The sequence below is a fragment of the Lampetra fluviatilis genome, chromosome 13 (assembly GCF_964198595.1).
Source record: "Lampetra fluviatilis chromosome 13, kcLamFluv1.1, whole genome shotgun sequence".
NCBI classification, from domain to species: domain Eukaryota; kingdom Metazoa; phylum Chordata; class Hyperoartia; order Petromyzontiformes; family Petromyzontidae; genus Lampetra; species Lampetra fluviatilis.
This window is the reverse complement of record NC_136287.1, coordinates 14,805,699-14,826,655: the sequence shown is the minus strand read 5'-3', so window position 1 is coordinate 14,826,655 and position 20,957 is coordinate 14,805,699. Positions and strand designations below refer to the sequence as shown.

Here is a 20,957-nt window from a genome sequence, read left to right as displayed (position 1 = left end):
AGAAAACAATCAGTAAGGTTTTAAAAAAACAGAGTGCTCCGGGAGCCTCGTAAATGTTTGTATGTTCAACCTTCAGTGCTTCTCAAGTCAAAGTGCGTTCCTGCTAACAACCCAAGCTGTCGTCTCCTCCGTGATGCTGTGACAGGACCCAGGGCCCCCCCCTCCCGTAGAACCATTGCGGCCAAAGCGGTACTCATTTTATCGACGCAGGGGAGGATAATAATTGGTTATTCATTTTACTATTATTTATTCCGCTTGTTTATCCAGGAAAGCCATACCAAGTCCAAAAAGAGACTCTTTTGTCAGAGCGTCCTACTCATTTGGGATGTTGGGCCAACGCGAAAGTCATCGTGCGTATTTAGCTCCGGGAGGAAATCGGAGAGCCCGCAGGGAACCGGTGCAGAACAGGCGGAGAACAGGCGGAGAACATCCACACTCCACACAGAGAGTTGCCAAATAGGAAGACTTTAACGTCTTTAATTCACAAAAAGGACTCTGTTTTGATGTTAAAGCCGTACAGCACAGCGGATAGGAGGCTACAGCGGCACAGAAAATTGAACATGCACAGGCTGCACCTGAGCTATTCGCAGCTCTGCGTGGCATTTATCGAGCGCGCGGTGTTCGGTACGGATGAGCGGATCCACAATGCCGCTTACAACAGCACTGCGGGGATCGAAACGAATGTCCCGGCTTGCATCAGAGCTCAGAGCCAGAAACAAGCGGGATCCTGCATTTGAAAGCGAGCTTCAGCAATCGCAATCACACCGAGTGGCTTGCACGTACGTACGTTGACTTCTTCCGCACCGTGCGTAGCCAACCGTGCTCATCGGCGTTGATGGTCTCAGGCCCCCTGTTCTCGAGGAGACCACAAGTTTTTTGGAATGTCGTCAAATGTTGGATATGCGATAGCTCGTGCCTTTATTCACGTACTCAGAGGCAGGAAAGGCTGAACTTGTCTTTGATCAATTTCCCCCCACACCCACGAGCAACCTATCACATGACCACCAAATAAAATAATTAAAAAATAAGCTATGACAATTCATCAGTCCGCCGTGACATTAGTCATTTTAAAGATGCTAATACACAACGATGCCTTGTACGCGTAAATGTCTTTAAGAACGTAGAAAGCTACAAGCAGCACATCGCCGTGTTGTGGGTACACCCCGTGACCACAGCACAGGTGTCGGTATCCTCTCAATCACCTCCCCGGGGGTGACCACGTGAGCCGCAGTTGAGCGAAGCGCAACATTTCACAAGGGGACGACGTCACGCCAACTCGGCCGTGACGCTCAAACCACCGGCGCAGCGTTCCCCGCGCACAAAGGAACGCCGATGTGAAGGCGTGCGCATCGATCCCCCACGGTTAATGCAAATCCACCTTCACGTTGCACGCTGCCTGCTGCCATTGCGCGACACGCAGGCACGGCTACACGTGGGCAAAGACGCACTTTCTCTGTTTACCAAGTCGACCGTAGCGATACGGTCACAGTTGGCGAGCACGAACCTTCCAAACAGGTTCAGTGAAAGCATCGGGAATGCCCAGTGGAGCACCCTCGGCTTTGTAAGTTGAGTGGAAGCTGCTTCGTGCATCGCAGCCTAACTGCCTGGTCCCAACTCACACCTCTGCATCTCTGCGGCAGATGTGTTGGGACAATCACAGTGGCAATCCCTGCGCCAGATTGCTATAATTTATTGCTATAATTCATCACAGAAATCAAGCTGCTTCTATTTGCAGCAGAGCAGCTCAGCCTCTGAATGGCTATTACCGGTGATATTGATTTTTCACCATTCCGGTTATTTGATTTGCCACATCCATAAATGTCAATTGCCTGTCAGAACTAAATACTTGTCAGGTCTCAGACACCCATAAATGGTCCAATGATTGTGTAGAAAAGAGGAGACTAAATGACCAATTTATCGCAAAAAGTACGCCTTGTAAAGGCTTCTGTTGTTTCCCAAAAGCAAAGTTCTGCAGCTGCCAATGAAATGACAATGATCAAAAGCCATCTTGACATGTCACGATATGAAGTGCTCGATTCTGTACAGCTGATGTTGCTGCAAGAGATGCATTGCTGAACACCACGTGGTGGAGTAAAGTGTGGGTACCCCCACCTCTCTCAACATCTGGCCAGCGTGTACAATTGCGCTATGAATATTGCCACCTAAGTTCAATTCCCAGGCACAGTCAACATTGGTCAGCCACTGCTACAGAGAGAGAACAGTGAAGTACAAATGGTGTCCATCATCCGAAACATTCATAGATCCGTTTTGCTATCCTATCACCACTGACCATCTCTGATGTAAGATATCCCAGACCAAAATAAATAAAGGTTATCTATTATGGGATCAGAGCTTCCTGATGTATTTTTTCTCACAGGATAGAAACGCTATAAAACTGTCCTGTACTGTGGTGCGCTCCATGCCTTATCAGGCTCATCTCTAACCATCTGCACATCTCTTCCATTAGAATTCCTGACAGACGTGTATATTGGGAAGCTACAGCTACACTCAACCGTATAGGGAATTTGCCGACAGTTGCTGTTCCAAGGTGTGGGTGAGGTCGAACAACACAGCAGCACTTTACCATCCAATAAACATTAGAGGGGGATGTCTTCGATTTGAATGAACGTCTGTTAATTTTTGAAAGCTGTGCAACGAGGATGTTTGTCAAGCACACACGACGCCTCAGCATCAATCAATATAATCCACAAGGCGTTATGAACCTATATTGAGTTGGGTGGTCATCACAATTACTAGTCTATGATCACAATTCTCGTAATCGAGCATTATTCAAAACGGGATCCGAATCGTGGAGTCTTGGGAGGGCCCGTGGGGAATGGCTGGCCTCATGGGATTACTTAGGAAACATGGCCGATGATTCTGCAAAGCGAACATTTCAAAGGCGTGTCTGGTCGAGACAAACGCAACTGCCAGTATTGCCGATGCCTCGTGTGCAGAATAAGTGGCCTGACTCCAGGCACCATGGACCCGGATGGCCTAGTCGAGGCTTATGCTATACAATACGTGGAACAAATGGGTGTATGACCTCGCACATACACAGGGCAGCCGGCTTCTAAGCCCAACAGGAGCTCCAAACAAGGCCCCGTGGCCATCCCGAGGCCACTCGTTGGACAACCAGAACAGAACGAATGCAGGGCATACCAATGTCACTTAAAACTAACAAGTGGAGCACTGGAACCACCAGGACCGCCACCGGGACCTCTGGGCTAATACCACGAGGCCACTGGGTCAAATACGACTCAGACCGTCGAAACCACCAGGACTTCACCTGGACCACAGGAATTATCAACAGGACCACCAGGTCTAATACCAAGTCTGCTGGGACTATCATATAACTGGATACTGACTCACATCTATACACACACACACTCCCTTATTCATGTACACTATAAAGACAAAGACCCCATGTATAGCCTTTACACACTGTTGGGAAAGTGCTGTTAGTGAGCACATATGAAGGGGTTTGGTGGCCAACACCACATCCAGCTGACATCATCACCCCGGTGTTGATGTAAACACACCGCACCAGGTACTCATTTAAGGCTGAGTAGACCTAGGGAAGTCCCATGATCGGTATATATAATTGCCACTGTTATTGGTCATGAGCAGGACTGGAACGTGTCGCCAGGTTTGTGGCACAGTGCACTAACCACTGCACTACCGCTCCCCACTCGATTAAATATATTTATATACAAATATACGTACAAAGATCCTACATACTGTATAGCCTTTAGCTACCTGTTGGGCAAGTGCCGTTAGCGAGCACCTATACACACCCACGTATACACGCACACATATGCACAGATGCTCCACTCATGCGTGTAGATTTGAACGCGTGAATCGCCACGGAAGGATCACAATTCCACCACGAGTTGTCCAGAGTGATATCTTAGGACGGACCACGATCCCTGCGCGCATCGCCCAGTGCCACAATCTACAAACCACGACTCGTGGTGGGGGCTGGGGTCAGGATGACAGGCCGCCTCGCGTTGGTGAGAAGTGATGGCAGAGATAAGGAGAACATGAAGCCCCGTGCCACTCTTATCGGGAGCGGGGTGCTCAGCTGCATTAGCAATGTCATGCAATGGACTCCTATTTGATGCGGAGTGGTGGCAGAGTGGCTAATACACTGCGCTTAGAATTCGGCAACCCAAGTCCCTGGCCTCCCCTACGTCGACTCAACCTTCTTGCGGTGTGCAAAGCATCAATCAGCACTGGGGGGCCAAAGGTGGCCGGGCGTGGTGCTGGCCACCCACCCCCTCGTGTGCCCTGCTACCTTCCACAGGTGCAACTCGCTGACAGCACTTGCCCCAACAGTCTGTTGAAGGCTACGTCGGGGATCTTCGTCTTATTTCATAAAGGTTCTTTCCATTTTGTCTTATGCCACATTCAATAACAAAAGTCTCAACCTGGATTGATTGCAACGGTATTTTTATGGAGTGGCAAAAGGTCCCACATTTAATCATGAAACCCCCATTGCCAGTATAAAAATATAAGAATAGGTTTTACCCTTTCTGGCAAAACCTATTCTTATATTTTGGTTACGGCAAAGGAGGTCTCATGATGTAGATGCTCACCCCGAGCTCTCATTACTCTGATAATGCAGTCTTTGTGCTGTTCGTCTTGTGGCGTCCTCTTGTCTAACACTGTGTGAGACGAGGCTCTAAAGAAAGCCGTCTCTGGTGTGGACCAATCAGTTTCAAAGACAATGCATCATCATATACTACCAGAGCATGTTTTTATTGCATGTTCACCACCAGTATATGTGGTTAATGCAGACTGATTCCTTGCAAAAGGTTTCTGTTTGGTGTTTTAACAACTTAACACAGCTGACATGGTCCTAAATGTGTTGCCTCTGAACACTTCTATGTGCACAGATGACGACTTTCTTGAACCAAACTAAATAAACGCTCTTTATTTTTGCCTTCAAAACAAACAAACAAACAAACCCCGTTAAAATGTACCAAAAAGTCAAAGCATGAGTGAGTACTCCATTACTATTCGAGTGCACAATGCCAGCAGCAGAATAATGCCCCCAGCAGCAGCAGCAGCACCAGCAGCAGCAGCACCAGCAGCAGCAGCACCAGCAGCAGCAGCAGCACCAGCAGCAGCAGCAGCACCAGCAGCAGCAGCAGCACCAGCAGCAGCAGCAGCTGCACCAGCAGCACCAGCAGCAGCACCAGCAGCAGCTGCACCAGCAGCAGCTGCACCAGCAGCACCAGCACCAGCAGAAGCAGCAGCAGCAGCTGCAGCAGCACAAGCAGAAGCAGCAGCAGCGAGATTCCAATGTCGATGTCTGCTGGCCACGATGAGAGGGCTTCACCAGAGAGTTTGTGTCGAAGGAGAGCGCCCAGCACTAATCCCACAGGTGGGTTACTCCGACAATCAGCACTGATCGTCAAGGGTGGGGACTGGCATGAGTTAATTGTTCAGGTTCACAGACACTTTGGTGCTATCCTAATTAAAACCAGAATATGGCAATAAAGCAAGTGCTTTGCTAGGTAACACGGCGTGTTTCAGCTGCATAGGGCAGTGACTGCGGAGTCTTCAGACAACAAGCGGCAGGTCCCGCATCGTCACAGCAGGGGCGCAAGAGCTTAAAGCGTGGATATTGTGAGTTTTTGGCTGTACAAATTCGATCTGCCAAAGAAATTGAAGATTATAGGAGCGGGGAACGTGAATTACCACTCTAATAATCCCGGAAGCGCTGGGCAGAGCTGGGCATTTGGCAGCAGCAGTGAGCAGCAGTGTGAAGCACCGGGCAGCAGCAGCAGCAGCACATTGTGCACTTCTTCAGCTCCAGAGTTCCATTTGCTTTGCACTTGCCCGTGTTGCTGCCCCGTGACATTGCTGGCAATACGCACCTCGTGGAACTGTGTGCGAGGGTTTGTGTTACAGCCTTGTACGCAGCTTGTGTCATGCACTCGCATGTACGTGCCATTCAGGATACATACACAAGCAGTGCGCTGGCGAGATGTTAACTCCCTTGCCTGGTATATGGGAGGTCGTGGGTTCGATCCCAACCCCGACGCCTGCTGCTGCTGCTGTATATTTGGAGTTTGCGTGTCTCTCTCTCTCCCCGTGGTCGCGTGGATTTTTCTCCGGTTCCTTGGTTTTCCCCCCTCCACATTTAGACTCGTGTGTTTAAAAGCATTTGGCTGCTATACATTTCTACACGATGATAAGCCACTTCGTTGAGCAATCATTTGTGAAAGCCAGGTCGCTTCTAAAACAAGGGGCTACACAGACCAGTGGGTCGTACCTGGTCAAACACAACAATCTGTTGGAGTTTACAGTGCCGCTAAACGCGCTCTGCTCCACGATATATATACATTTGACAATATAAGATCCACCGATAATTGTATCGGTCCACACTGTATCGTGCCGGTATTTGGCGATTGCTGTGGCACACACCGCCTTCGTCTGGAGCGTTATCGTCGTTCTCAACACCCTCCTGATTGACCCATGTCGTCATTATTGAAGTCGCGTGCCACTGGCAGCATTGTCAACGTTACAGATCGTGAAGTTGCAATCATTTGAACAATTCTGTCCGGCTCGTGTGTGTGTTTTACACAGCTGCTGAGCTCAGGCCCAGAAGGTCAATCGGCAAGCAACAAACAGCACCCTTGTCAAAATACAGTAGTAAAAGATGAGAGTTGTGAAGATCGTATCTTGAACGGAGCAAGGTTATCAAGGAGCTGGGAGAGAACGGCGGTGGGTGAGTGTTGTTGTTGTGACCTGCAGTGTGGTGAGTGGGTGAGTGTGTTGTTGTGACCTGCAGTGTAGTGAGTGGGTGAGTGTTGTTGTGACCTGCAGTGTGGTGAGTGGGTGAGTGTGTTGTTGTGACCTGCAGTGTGGTGAGTGGGTGAGTGTGTTGTTGTGACCTGCAGTGTAGTGAGTGGGTGAGTGTGTTGTTGTGACCTGCAGTGTGGTGAGTGGGTGAGTGTGTTGTTGTGACCTGCAGTGTGGTGAGTGTGTTGTTGTGACCTGCAGTGTGATGAGTGGGTGAGTGTGTTGTTGTGACCTGCAGTGTGGTGAGTGGGTGAGTGTGTTGTTGTGACCTGCAGTGTAGTGAGTGGGTGAGTGTGTTGTTGTGACCTGCAGTGTGGTGAGTGTGTTGTTGTGACCTGCAGTGTGGTGAGTGTGTTGTTGTGACCTGCAGTGTAGTGAGTGGGTGAGTGTTGTTGTGACCTGCAGTGTGGTGAGTGGGTGAGTGTGTTGTTGTGACCTGCAGTGTGGTGAGTGTGTTGTTGTGACCTGCAGTGTGGTGAGTGGGTGAGTGTGTTGTTGTGACCTGCAGTGTGGTGAGTGTGTTGATGTGACCTGCAGTGTGGTGAGTGGGTGAGTGTGTTGTTGTGACCTGCAGTGTGGTGAGTGGGTGAGTGTTGTGACCTGCAGTGTGGTGAGTGGGTGAGTGTGTTGTTGTGACCTGCAGTGTGGTGAGTGTGTTGTTGTGACCTGCAGTGTGATGAGTGGGTGAGTGTGTTGTTGTGACCTGCAGTGTGGTGAGTGGGTGAGTGTGTTGTTGTGACCTGCAGTGTGGTGAGTGTGTTGTTGTGACCTGCAGTGTGGTGAGTGCGTGAGTGTGTTGTTGTGACCTGCAGTGTGGTGAGTGTGTTGATGTGACCTGCAGTGTGGTGAGTGGGTGAGTGTGTTGTTGTGACCTGCAGTGTGGTGAGTGGGTGAGTGTTGTGACCTGCAGTGTGGTGAGTGGGTGAGTGTGTTGTTGTGACCTGCAGTGTGGTGAGTGTGTTGTTGTGACCTGCAGTGTGGTGAGTGTGTTGGTGTGACCTGCAGTGTGGTGAGTGTGTTGGTGTGACCTGCAGTGTGGTGAGTGTGTTGTTGTGACCTGCAGTGTGGTGAGTGTGTTGTTGTGACCTGCAGTGTAGTGAGTGGGTGAGTGTTGTTGTGACCTGCAGTGTGGTGAGTGGGTGAGTGTTGTTGTGACCTGCAGTGTGGTGAGTGGGTGAGTGTTGTGACCTGCAGTGTGGTGAGTGGGTGAGTGTGTTGTTGTGACCTGCAGTGTGGTGAGTGTGTTGGTGTGACCTGCAGTGTGGTGAGTGGGTGAGTGTGTTGTTGTGACCTGCAGTGTGGTGAGTGTGTTGTTGTGACCTGCAGTGTAGTGAGTGGGTGAGTGTTGTTGTGACCTGCAGTGTGGTGAGTGTGTTGTTGTGACCTGCAGTGTGGTGAGTGTGTTGGTGTGACCTGCAGTGTGGTGAGTGTGTTGGTGTGACCTGCAGTGTGGTGAGTGTGTTGTTGTGAGCTGCAGTGTGGTGAGTGAGTGGGTGAGTGTGTTGTTGTGACCTGCAGTGTGGTGAGTGAGTGTTTAGTTGTGAGCTGCAGTGTGGTGAGTGAGTGGGTGTGGTGAGTGAGTGAGTGGGTGAGTTGTTGTGAGCTGCAGTTTGGCGAGTGATTTGATGACCTAACTTCAGTTGAGTAACTTTAAGGCACGGAATATATACTGTACTGTATTGGTAGTGGGAGTACGGCAAAGCACAAAGCAAATTAAATAAAAATGCGAAATTAAGCTGTGCAAAAGTTCATGGGAAACTAATATCTAAGAATATATAATAATAAACTAATATCGCGACAGTCGTTACATTGTGCACACAAACACAGGAGTTGTATCGATTACTGACGCGGTTTAGAAACTCGATTCCAACGCGCACATTACACGCGATTCCGAATCGACACGTTCCGAATCACACCACTTGTGCCTGCAACTTCGCTAAACCCTCGCCGCCGTGTGTTTAACGTGGCGATGGACGTGTGTATTAAACTCGCATCGCAGCGGGCGAGGGAGATCGATTTGAATCGAATCGAGGAATCAGGAATCGATACTGGAAACTCTGGGGCGACCGCGGTATCGCAAGGCGTCACCCCCCCCTCCCAGCGCGTACCTTGCTCTCTCTCTGTGTGTCTCTCTCTGTGTCTCTCTGTGTGTCTCCCTCTCGCTCTCCCCGCCGAGGGGTTCACGGCGAAGGTGGCGGGACGCCGCGCGAGAGACGCCGAGAGGCTGGGGAGGAGGTCCCGGGCACACGCGGAGCGAGTCACAGCGGCCGCCTTCCCGGCGGACGAGACCATTCGAGCAGCGTCGAGGGGGGTGGAGCCGAGTAGGGGGTGGTGGGGCGTGTGTGGAGCCTGGACTCTACCAACTCTCTGTCAGCCCCGTCGTAGGGTACGACGAGCACGACACGTCCACAGTGTCACCACGTGGGGTGGTTGCACGAGAAGGGAGCGGGCAGGCGGAGATACGAGTTGGTCTGCGGCCGCACCTGCGGCACTGAAACAATGCTGCTACTTGCTGCCTACTGCTGCCTGATGCTGCCTGCTGCTACCTGCTGCTGCCTGATGCTGCCTGCTGCTACCTGCTGCTGTTGCCTGCTGCTGCTGCCTGCTGCTGACTGCTGCTGCTGCCTGCTGCTGCTGCTCCTGCTGCTGCCTGCTGCTCCTGCTGCTCCTGCTGCTGCTGCTCCTGCTGCTGCCTGCTGCTGTTGCCTGCTGCTGCTGCCTGATGCTGCTGCTGCTGCGTGATGCTGCCTGCTGCTGCTGCTGCTGCGTGATGCTGCCTGCTGCTGCTACTGCTGCTACCTGATGCTGCCTGCTGCTGCCTGCTGCTGCTGCCTACTGCTGCTACTGCTGCTGCCTGCTGCTGCCTGATGCTGCCTGCTGCTGCCTGCTGCTGCCTGCTGCTGCTGCCTGATGCTGCCTGCTGCTGCCTGATGCTGCTGTCGCCTGCTGCTGGTGCCTGCTGCCGCCTGCTGCTCCCGCCGGCTGCTGCCGCTGCCTGCCGCTGCCTGATGCTGCTGTCTGCTGCTGCCTGCTGCTGCTGCTGCCTGCTGCATGCTATTGCTGCTGCTGCCTGCTGCTGCCTGCTGCATGCTACTGCTGCTGCTGCTGCACGTGTTTGACCGCGCGCTCTTCACCTGCAACACGTCACTCGACAGGCCACGTGAGCCTCGCTCGAGCTCCCGCGCCTTTCCCTTCAGGCCACGCCCATTTATATCTAGGCCCCACCCCCTTCCGCCGGGCGTGCGGGGAGGGGCTCCTCTAGTTGGGGTCGGTGGAGTGGAAGGTGGCGGGTGGCGGGTTGGAGCAGCAATAGCATCATAACAGATGACACTGTCGTGAGAATGAATATTGCATTATGTACTACTGTATGTTGAACTTCTTTCGTACCCTGCATAGCCAACCGTGCTAATCGGAGGTGTGATATTGCACCTCCTTCCCCTACCTGTCCATCCACGTTAAATAAATAAAAACATGTAGCGTCGTTTTACACGTTTATACACATCACATCGGCAACGCGGCCTTCTGAAAGCGCCATGATTGTTTTGGGAGCGTTAGTTTCAAAACAACTCCCGACCGGTTTCAACATGCGGCCACTCATCAGCTGAAGTCAGCCTCGCTTGGACTAATGCCAGTGACCTGTCAGATGTTGATAGGCAAGGGCCCTCGCTCTGAGATATGGGTCCACGCTCGAAGCAAGACTCTATCATACAAAATGATAAATAGTGCTGCTATATTCTCCGCAGAGACGTTAATGATTGTATTGTGTCACTGTTTTTACACGTGTTTACCCAGAGAAGCCTCACTGAGTCTCGAGACTTTGTCAGGAGGGTCCTGCCAGGTGTTGGACGAGTAAGCGACGTGCAGGGCAAACCTCTACAACTGTTGCACCTCCAAGGACGGGTGTATTGCGATAAATCTGAAACTTGCAAGCGAAAGCAGAGCGCGACGTGATATATTCATTGCATCAATGCGTGTGTAATTTGTAAGAGCGCGGTGACAGACCTATTTAATGTAAAGGTTATAATCCCTTGTTCATAACGACGTCCTTTTTACTTCGATGTCTCAACAGCGTTATGGAGATCGCGTGACGTCAGGGTTCTGCCTTTGTAGTGAGGGTTGTGAGTTGACGCCGAGGAGGGGGGAGGAGGCGCCTCGCCCCCCCCCCATGTAGAGTGACGTCAGCCGCTAATTATTATTAATGGCGGGAGGGGTGTCCATTTGGAGGACGTCACCTGATCATGATGAGGGGGGCTGTTCGATGTGGAGTGACGTCATCTGCTCATAATTATTAATGAGGGGGGAGGGTGCTCCATGTGGAGTGACGTCACCTGCTCATGCTTATTAATGAGGGGGGCTGGTCGATGTGGAGTGACGTCACGAGTGTTAAGGACAGACATTCCTGGCTGATTAGAGTAGGTACCGGCATTTGTCAAATTGGGATCGTGACGCACGCCAGGACACAATGGCCCACTCTTTTTGAATGACTTCACGGGGTCTGTAACATCAACTCTTGATGGTCTGACCACACGGCAAAGATACACTTAACGAATTTATAAAGCATCTCAACTCGCAAAACTCGTCCGTCCAGTTCACCATGGAAGTGGAAGTTGACAGAATTCTCCCTTTTTTGGATATTCTGCTCGGGCGCGGCCGAAATGGTAAAATAACACACGCAGCGTTTACGAAAGAAAACGCACACTGACGCCTATCTGAATGCAGTCACACCATCACCTGCACAGACATTCTCTCTCATCAAGACGCTCTCATACATTGGGCTAAGATAAGAAAATGTCAGATTGTGATAGTTTGAGAAGTGAAATTAAACATGTGTAGTAATTACTCAGGAGGCTTGACGACGGGATCGGAGGCACACTTATTTATTAACACAACTTGTATACAGTTAGCGAGTATACACAGGACCTAAGGGGTAACGTCCCCTTACTCGGCTAACAGGGAGACACAACATCTAAGCCCCGCTAACCTAAGCCCAAGTCCTCCACTAGGGAGCTAGGGGAGGCTACCTGTCCCAGCCCTGGTCAAGCTGGGATCCGACCCCCTGAGTTCCCAGACCTGCTCGTCAGTCTGGGCTCTCGGGGCCACGCCACCGGCTTGCCCTGGTCGGCCCTGATAAGGACAGCGAGCCAGGGGAGCTCCGGGGCCTATTCTAGCTGGTCTTCCGTCTTCGCTGGTTAAAGCTGATACCTCGACCTCGAGCCCTCCGGCTCACCCCCTCTTATAGTCCGCGGCCCCCCCGGGAGGGGCCCGTGGGGGATGCAGGTGCGGACGTCGGTGTGGCCACCTCCTATGTGTACGGCCCTAACCACGCCCCTTGTGTTTGTTTGCCATCCGCTCCCATACACAATTACACCTCTACACATGTTAAAGAAGCGCTGCAATTGAACGATTATAATGATACACAAATCAACAGGGCACTGAATGCCAAAATCAAATCGAACAGCACAAGCGTTGAAACTGACCAAGCAATTCAAATTATTAAAATACTGTACATTGCGGAAGTAACTCAAACTTCTCCACAAATCTGGCTGTTGCCTGATGCTCGTTATGATTAATGGCGAAACGTCGAACTCGAATTGTAAATGTTGTGGGTTTACTCTCCAACACACCGGCGTGCTGTACTAGTAAGGAATTGGCACGTTCTGTTTACTGATTGGCTGTGTCACATTCATATTTACGCGATCTAACCCAATGAACCTCTATCACCCACGCTTGAGTGTGATAATGTTGACGTTTAATGCACCTGCAGCGTTAACTAGGATGGCCTTCTCAATCCAACTGCGATGCTTTGCGACAGACGCTACCATTGGTCCACGTGAGGCACATCCATGCACCATTGTGACGTGGGACCATAACCAGATTCAACAGGAGGCTCGGGTGGTTGCGATATTGCGATGGTTTGTACGATGCAACACTACACAAGATCCACGACGATTTTGTCATCCGCTTGTCACAACATTGTCGTATCGTGATTAACTTTGCTCTTGTAATGTTTTTAATAATAGTTCATTCTCTGACAAGTTATTTAAGAAACAAATTTAAGTAAAAAATAAAATGGTATTCGCTGTGAAATTTCCTTCGTCTTCTTTCGTGTGGCAAGGTGAAAATGTGCAACATTAAACGTGCTACTATATTATTAAACGTGCTACCGATTAGATTAGTGGCTTGCAAGACATATCCAGAGCGATTGGCTGCTAGATGGTCGTTATGCCGTCATCGTTTCCGCAGTTCGCTCCACGAATTATCGCGCAACCGTCGGCAGCATTGGTGATGTGCGTCGTCACACGCATTACAGATCTTAGAAAAGTAATCGTTGAATAAAATCCCAATAAGTGAATCACGTCCGGCATGTGTAAACAAGAACAGAACAAATACTACACCCTTAATTGCCTACATTTACAAGCGGCACATCCAACTGTGAGTGGCCCTTGTGAGTTTATTCAGCTACCACACGACAATGACTACATTAACGCTCAAACTCCCCGCTGTATTTATTCAGGATGTGATTTATTTATTCATACAAGTTTAACCGAGTCTCGAAACTCGGGAAGATCTTGCACTGGGATGTTTGGCCTATGGCGTTTTAAGGAGGGTTTCTGTGCAAGAAGATGGTTTGCAAAGAGAATCCACACTGCCATCCAGGTGTGTAAGTTCTACAGACGTGAGTGATCCGCTAACCTCGCCCCCAAAGCGAGGAAACGCTGGCATGCAGGCACCACGCCTGCGTATACGTCCAGGGGTGAACAAACACCAGCCGTACAATCTCTCATTCAACCCACACACCCCATACGTTTTGCGCCTATCATTGTGCGCATCCACACGGCTTACTGACGACGTACAGATTTGAAACAACCCCCGCTCGAGAGGAGACGACGTCGACAGAAGAGGCACGTGCGTGTCTGTTCGAGGTGGCGCAACATTTTGCATGTTACGCCACCTCTGTCATGTGAACAACCTTTGACCATTTTATCAGTCATTTATCTATGTCAGGGACACCATTGGTGCCGTTAAAACTGTAGTTTTTTTTTCAATTGTACGGCAGTTATTCATGAGGGTAGTAAAATATGAACTGTTTTAACAACACCATCACTACAACGGCAAGGTTCTAACGAGAATGGCACGTTAAATTAGCTCACGGATTTAAAAACACACCCACCCAGATCAAAAGATTGAACACAACTATTTTAATACATTTTCCAACAATCTTTGATAGGTGTTGTCTGTATTTTGGAGTACGGGATCTGAACCTTGTGAACTTTGTGAACAAAACGAACAAACGGCGGTGATTGGGGTTGGTCTTTGGGCCTTGGCAATGAATGCTGTTTTTTTTTATTTCACACCGGGAAACGGAGACGAAGCCACGCGGGGCACGGGGATGTGGATCAGACCGTCCAGATTATTCCTGGTGAGGGCCGGGGCCCCGTCTCGGATGAGTTCACGATTGTGGGGAGATGATGAGATGTGTGTAACGTGTGACACGTGACAGTGAATGTTTGGTATCTGCGCACACTCTGGCTTGGAAAGTGAAGCTGTGTGTCCCCGATCAGCTGGCATCGAGGGCATGCGACCAATGTGTGGCTAGATTTACCAATCATAACTCAATCATTGATTGTAAATCAAATGTATTATCACACGTAAAATGACAATAGGGTTTTCCACTTTTTTCTGGCAACAAAACAGGTGTTAAGATGTAAAAACACCAAACTGAAACCTTTTACAAGGAATCGTGTCTGCATTAACCACAATGCTTGTAGTAAGAATGCAAAAAAAACACTGATAATATATGCATTGTCCTTGAAACTGATTGGTCCACACACGTAACATTGTTTCCCAAATCACAATAATTTAACGACGGTACAGTCGCAAATCAGCAAAAAAAAGTGAAACACGAGGAAAAAAACAACCTCCCACCGAGAGAAGTGGTGGCGTGGGTTCAGGGCTGGGACACCATGGGGGAGGAAGGGCGAGAGGGAGATACGGAACTCAACACCGACCACGTTGGCCTCCGGGTCCCAGGGTGGCACCGCCGAGTTGCAGCGCGTGCGGCTCACGGGGCCAGCGATCCCTGCTGAGAAGGATCTCCCCTGCTGAGAAGGATCTCCCCTGGTGAGAAGGATCTCCCTTGATGAGAAGGACCTCCCCTGATGAGTAGGATCTCCCCTGGTGAGAAGGATCTCCCCTGGTGAGAAGGATCTCCCCTGATGAGTAGGATCTCCCCTGGTGAGAAGGATCTCCCCTGGTGAGAAGTATCTCCCCTGATGAGTAGGATCTCCCCTGGTGAGAAGGATCTCTCCTGGTGAGAAGGATCTCCCCTGGTGAGAAGGATCTCCCCTGGTGAGAAGGATCTCCCTGCTGAGAAGGATCTCCCCTGGAGAGAAGGATCTCCCCTGATGAGTAGGATCTCCCCTGGTGAGAAGGATCTCCCTGCTGAGTAGGATCTCCCCTGCTGAGAAGGATCTCCCCTGATGAGTAGGATCTCCCCTGATGAGTAGGATCTCCCCTGGTGAGAAGGATCTCTCCTGATGAGAAGGATCTCCCCTGATGAGAAGGATCTCCCCTGATGAGAAGGATCTCCCCTGATGAGAAGGATCTCCCTGATGAGAAGGATCTCCCCTGGTGAGAAGGATCTCCCTGCTGAGAAGGATCTCCCTGATGAGTAGGATCTCCCCTGGTGAGAAGGATCTCTCCTGGTGAGAAGGATCTCTCCTGGTGAGAAGGATCTCCCCTGATGAGAAGGATCTCCCCTGATGAGAAGGATCTCTCCTGATGAGAAGGATCTCTCTGATGAGAAGGATCTCCCCTGATGAGAAGGATCTCCCTGATGAGAAGGATCTCCCCTGATGAGAAGGATCTCCCCTGATGAGAAGGATCTCCCCTGGTGAAAAGGATCTCCCCTGATGAGAAGGATCTCCCCTGATGAGTAGGATCTCCCCTGGTGAGAAGGATCTCCCCTGATGAGAAGGATCTCCCCTGATGAGAAGGATCTCCCCTGATGAGAAGGATCTCCCCTGCTGAGAAGGATCTCCCCTGGTGAGTAGGATCTCCCCTGATGAGAAGGATCTCTCTGATGAGAAGGATCTCCCTGATGAGTAGGATCTCCCCTGCTGAGAAGGATCTCCCTGATGAGAAGGATCTCCCTTGATGAGAAGGATCTCCCCTACTGAGAAGGATCTCCCCTGATGAGAAGGATCTCCCTGATGAGAAGGATCTCCCCTGATGAGAAGGATCTCCCCTGGTGAGAAGGATCTCCCCTGATGAGAAGGATCTCCCTGATGAGAAGGATCTCCCCTGGTGAGAAGGATCTCCCTGATGAGAAGGATCTCCCCTGGTGAGAAGGATCTCCCCTGGTGAGAAGGATCTCCCCTGATGAGAAGGATCTCCCCTGATGAGAAGGATCTCCTCTGATGAGAAGGATCTCCCCTGATGAGAAGGATCTCTCCTGATGAGAAGGATCTCCCTGATGAGAAGGATCTCCCCTGGTGAGAAGGATCTCCCTGATGAGAAGGATCTCCCCTGGTGAGAAGGATCTCCTCTGATGAGAAGGATCTCCCCTGGTGAGAAGGATCTCCCCTGGTGAGAAGGATCTCTCCTGCTGAGAAGGATCTCTCCTGGTGAGAAGGATCTCCCTGATGAGAAGGATCTCCCCTGGTGAGAAGGATCTCCCCTGCTGAGAAGGATCTCCCCTGGTGAGAAGGATCTCCTCTGATGAGAAGGATCTCCCCTGGTGAGAAAGATCTCCCTGATGAGAAGGATCTCCCCTGGTGAGAAGGATCTCCCTGATGAGAAGGATCTCCCCTGATGAGAAGGATCTCTCCTGCTGAGAAGGATCTCTCCTGATGAGAAGGATCTCTCCTGATGAGAAGGATCTCTCCTGGTGAGAAGGATCTCCCTGATGAGAAGGATCTCCCCTGGTGAGAAGGATCTCCTCTGATGAGAAGGATCTCCGCTGGTGAGAAGGATCTCCCTGATGAGAAGGATCTCCCCTGGTGAGAAGGATCTCCCTGATGAGAAGGATCTCCCCTGGTGAGAAGGATCTCCTCTGATGAGAAGGATCTCCCCTGGTGAGAAGGATCTCCCTGATGAGAAGGATCTCCCCTGGTGAGAAGGATCTCTCTGATGAGAAGGATCTCCACTGGTGAGAAGGATCTCCCTGATGAGAAGGACCTCCCCTGATGAGAAGGATCTCCCTGATGAGAAGGATCTCCCTGATGAGAAGGATCTCCCCTGATGAGAAGGATCTCCCTGATGAGAAGGATCTCCCTTGATGAGAAGGATCTCCCCTGGTGAGAAGGATCTCCCCTGATGAGAAGGATCTCCCTTGATGAGAAGGATCTCCCCTGGTGAGAAGGATCTCCCCTGATGAGAAGGATCTCCCCTGGTGAGAAGGATCTCCCTGATGAGAAGGATCTCCCCTGATGAGAAGGATCTCTCCTGATGAGAAGGATCTCCCCTGATGAGAAGGATCTCCCCTGATGAGAAGGATCTCCCTGATGAGAAGGATCTCCCCTGATGAGAAGGATCTCCCCTGATGAGAAGGATCTCCCCTGATGAGAAGGATCTCCCTTGATGAGAAGGATCTCCCCTGGTGAAAAGGATCTCCCTGATGAGAAGGATCTCCCCTGATGAGAAGGATCTCCCTGATGAGAAGGATCTCCCCTGATGAGAAGGATCTCCCTGATGAGAAGGATCTCCCCTGGTGAGAAGGATCTCCCCTGATGAGAAGGATCTCCCTTGATGAGAAGGATCTCCCCTGGTGAGAAGGATCTCCCCTGATGAGAAGGATCTCCCCTGGTGAGAAGGATCTCCCTGATGAGAAGGATCTCCCCTGATGAGAAGGATCTCTCCTGATGAGAAGGATCTCTCTGATGAGAAGGATCTCCCCTGATGAGAAGGATCTCTCTGATGAGAAGGATCTCCCTGATGAGAAGGATCTCCCCTGTTGAGTAGGATCTCCCCTGGTGAGAAGGATCTCCCCTGCAGGCGACGTGTAGCGGAGACGGCCCTCGTAGATGTTGTGCGAGACTCAAGGAAAGGGGGGGGGGGGGGAGGTCAGATGAAGGCTCTGCAATTTTACTCTTGAAAAGTCCCCCAGCAATGGCCATGCTCAGCCGTAATACTTCAGGAGAATATTCAGAACCACGGTGTCTGGAGGATGCTGGCCCAGTTGGATGTCGGTGGAAGTCCACAGCCGTGGCCCGATGTTGAGAGTCCTTCCCCGTGCGCCCACAAATCAATAAAACTCAAACTTGACGAGTGAAAGATAATACAAAACTTACAGTAGGAAAAAAACGGGTACTGAAATGTAAACAATCAGGGGTGAACGTTATCTTGATAATTTCAAGAAAACAAGAAATGGGAAGGAAACGCCGGAGGCCGTGTGGTTCGTGGCAGCCGCAGGCTGGGCTGGTGGTGGAGCGGCCGTGTCCTGTGGGCCTCCTCGTGGCAACGTCGCCCGGCACGGGCAGCCTCGCGGCCACCCGCAGGCCCCACCCGGCACGGGCGGCACTTCCCCTGGCACCGAGCATGATGCCGATGGAGGCGTTGGAGACTGTGAATGTGGATCTGATTCCCGCTGCGCCAGAGAGCAGTGCCCATCACGCAGGCGGCACGACATATCAAGATGCCACTGGTGATGGGCCGAGATCAGCTTGCCACGTGTGGTAATCGAAGCGACTCTTGAATAGCGGATTGCCTTGGAGGGGCTGCTGCTGCGGCTGCTGCTGCGGCTGCTGCTGCGGCTGCTGCTGCGGCTGCTGCTGCGGCTGCTGCTGCGGCTGCTGCTGCGGCTGCTGCTGCGGCTGCTGCTGCGGCTGCTGCTGCGGCTGCTGCTGCGGCTGCTGCTGCGGCTGCTGCTGCGGCTGCTGCTGCGGCTGCTGCTGCGGCTGCTGCTGCGGCTGCTGCTGCGGCTGCTGCTGCGGCTGCTGCTGCGGCTGCTGCTGCGGCTGCTGCTGCGGCTGCTGCTGCGGCTGCTGCTGCGGCTGCTGCTGCGGCTGCTGCTGCGGCTGCTGCTGCGGCTGCTGCTGCGGCTGCTGCTGCGGCTGCTGCTGCGGCTGCTGCTGCGGCTGCTGCTGCGGCTGCTGCTGCGGCTGCTGCTGCGGCTGCTGCTGCGGCTGCGGCTGCGGCTGCTGCTGCGGCTGCTGCTGCGGTGCTGCCCGCTTGCCACGAGGACCCCCGTGTCGCCCAGCGGCGGTGTAGGGGCTGTGCGGGCTGGACGTGGGCCCCACGTCTCCGGTCGGCTGGCCGATTCTGAGACTCCACGTGAGTGTGTGTGTTTCACACTCCACGTGTTTCACACTGCACGTGTGTGTGTGTTTCACACTGCACGTGTTTCACACTCCACGTGTTTCACACTCCACGTGTGTGTGTGTTTCACACTCCACGTGTTTCACACTCAACGTGTGTGTGTGTATTTCACACTCCACGTGTTTCACACTGCACGTGTGTGTGTGTTTCACACTCCACGTGTTTCACACCCCACGTGTGTGTGCGTGTTTCACACTCCACGTGTGTGTGTGTGTATTCGATGTCCTTTCGATGACGATCGCCGTGGTTTACCTCCTGACGGGGTGGTGGGCTCCAAGAACGCTGCCATCGTCTAACCCAGAGGCTAAATACGGTGGAGACACGGTGAGGGGGCCAAGTGGAATTCAATCTCCTTTGAAAAAGCGACTTTGAGCGTGCACGGTGGGACAACGCAGAGTTTCATCTGCACGGAACACCTCCTGTCCTGGGTTCTGCGGAGCATCTACGTCGGATCGTGGGAAGCAGAATCAGCTTCTTCCACCTCCACACCTGAGAACGCAGCATATCCCACTCCGGGCCCTCTTGCCGACGCCTCGACAAGCAGCCACGGCCACTTGCGTCTCTCTGCTCCCATATCTCAAAATCGTTTCCAGACCGCTGCTATGTAACCACGTTTCTCATGTTATATTGCCACATGCTTTCACATGTTCAACATCGCCACAAAATGAATTCCCCCCTCCCCTCAAGTTTCCCTCTTGGGGAGGGCAAAGTTAACACTACCCCTCATTCACAGGATTCTTTAATTTATTTTAACACTGGCATTAAACATTTTCATACTCTTCTTTTATCTATTATCAATATCTATTCTTCCTTTTCAGGTGACATTTAAAAGTGGATTTTTTTACTAAAAAGAAACGAGTAAAAATAATTTTTCCGTTTGCTAAAGAAGGCAGCTGTGATATTGTTTTCATGTCCTGAATTCCGCACAAAAGAGAATTCACGCGTGCATTCATGTGTGGAAGTCAGTTTGAACACGTGCTAAACTACATTAAATAACCCTACGTGATCTGGTAAAAACAAATATAATAACCCTGCATTGTCCGACTTTCGGGGCCACCATGTGTGTGTGTGTGCGTCCAATGTTCGCTCACGCGTGGCCAATGTCGAGGTCAGGGCGGGGAATTGAGGTTGTGCTTCTCTCTCGGCACCTGCGGCTTGGCGGTGCTCCGGCCGGGACGAAGAGTCGCGGTGGAGGAGGCCCGCACGGCTGACGAGACCACGTGGTGGTGGTGGTGGTGGTCACCGCGTGGCCTCCCCAGACGGTCGTTGTTGGTCTGGAGACGTTGGTCCGATGGACACAAAATGTAGAACTCGATTTAGTGTAGAACACGAGTCACTGGTGTACAGAGTGGAGTCTAAGTGTGATATAGAGTGGAGTCTAAGTGTGATATAGAGTGTTGTGTAGTGTAATGTAGAGTGGTGTGTAGTGTAATGTAGTGTGTAGTGTAATGTAGAGTGGTGTGTAGTGTAATGTAGAGTGGTGTGTAGTGTAATGTAGAGTAGTGTGTAGTGTAATGTAGAGTGGTGTGTAGTGTAATGTAGTGTGATGTAGAGTAGTGTGTAGTGTAATGTAGAGTGGTGTGTAGTGTCATGTAGAGTAGTGTAATGTAGAGTAGTGTATAGTGTAATGTAGAGTGGTGTGTAGTGTAATGTAGAGTAGTGTGTAGTGTAATGTAGTGTAATGTAGAGTGGTGTGTAGTGTAATGTAGTGTGATGTAGAGTAGTGTGTAGTGTAATGTAGAGTGGTGTGTAGTGTAATGTAGAGTAGTATGTAGTGTAACTAAATAAATAGTTAAAGGGACGCTACCATTATTTATTTATTTCTG

General features: G+C 51.2%; 1 protein-coding gene across 3 annotated transcripts in view; it reads right to left on the bottom strand.

Moving 5' to 3' along the window:
- The window catches only part of XPA (XPA, DNA damage recognition and repair factor), a 48,980-nt gene extending 28,024 nt beyond the window's left edge, over positions 1–20,956 (bottom strand). For 2 of the 3 annotated variants that reach the window (XM_078862389.1, XM_078862390.1), the window contains exon 1: positions 8,922–9,112. Coding sequence is in view for 1 of the 3 variants with exons in the window: in XM_078862388.1 (XP_078718514.1) it covers positions 20,280–20,405; positions 20,939–20,941 (129 nt within the window). In the remaining 2 variants the exon portion in view is untranslated. Of the gene's footprint in view, positions 1–8,921; positions 9,113–20,279; positions 20,406–20,938 lie in introns of those variants that run through there. The other variant, XM_078862388.1, reaches the window with a different exon arrangement.
- Between the last annotated feature and the right edge of the window lies 1 nt (position 20,957).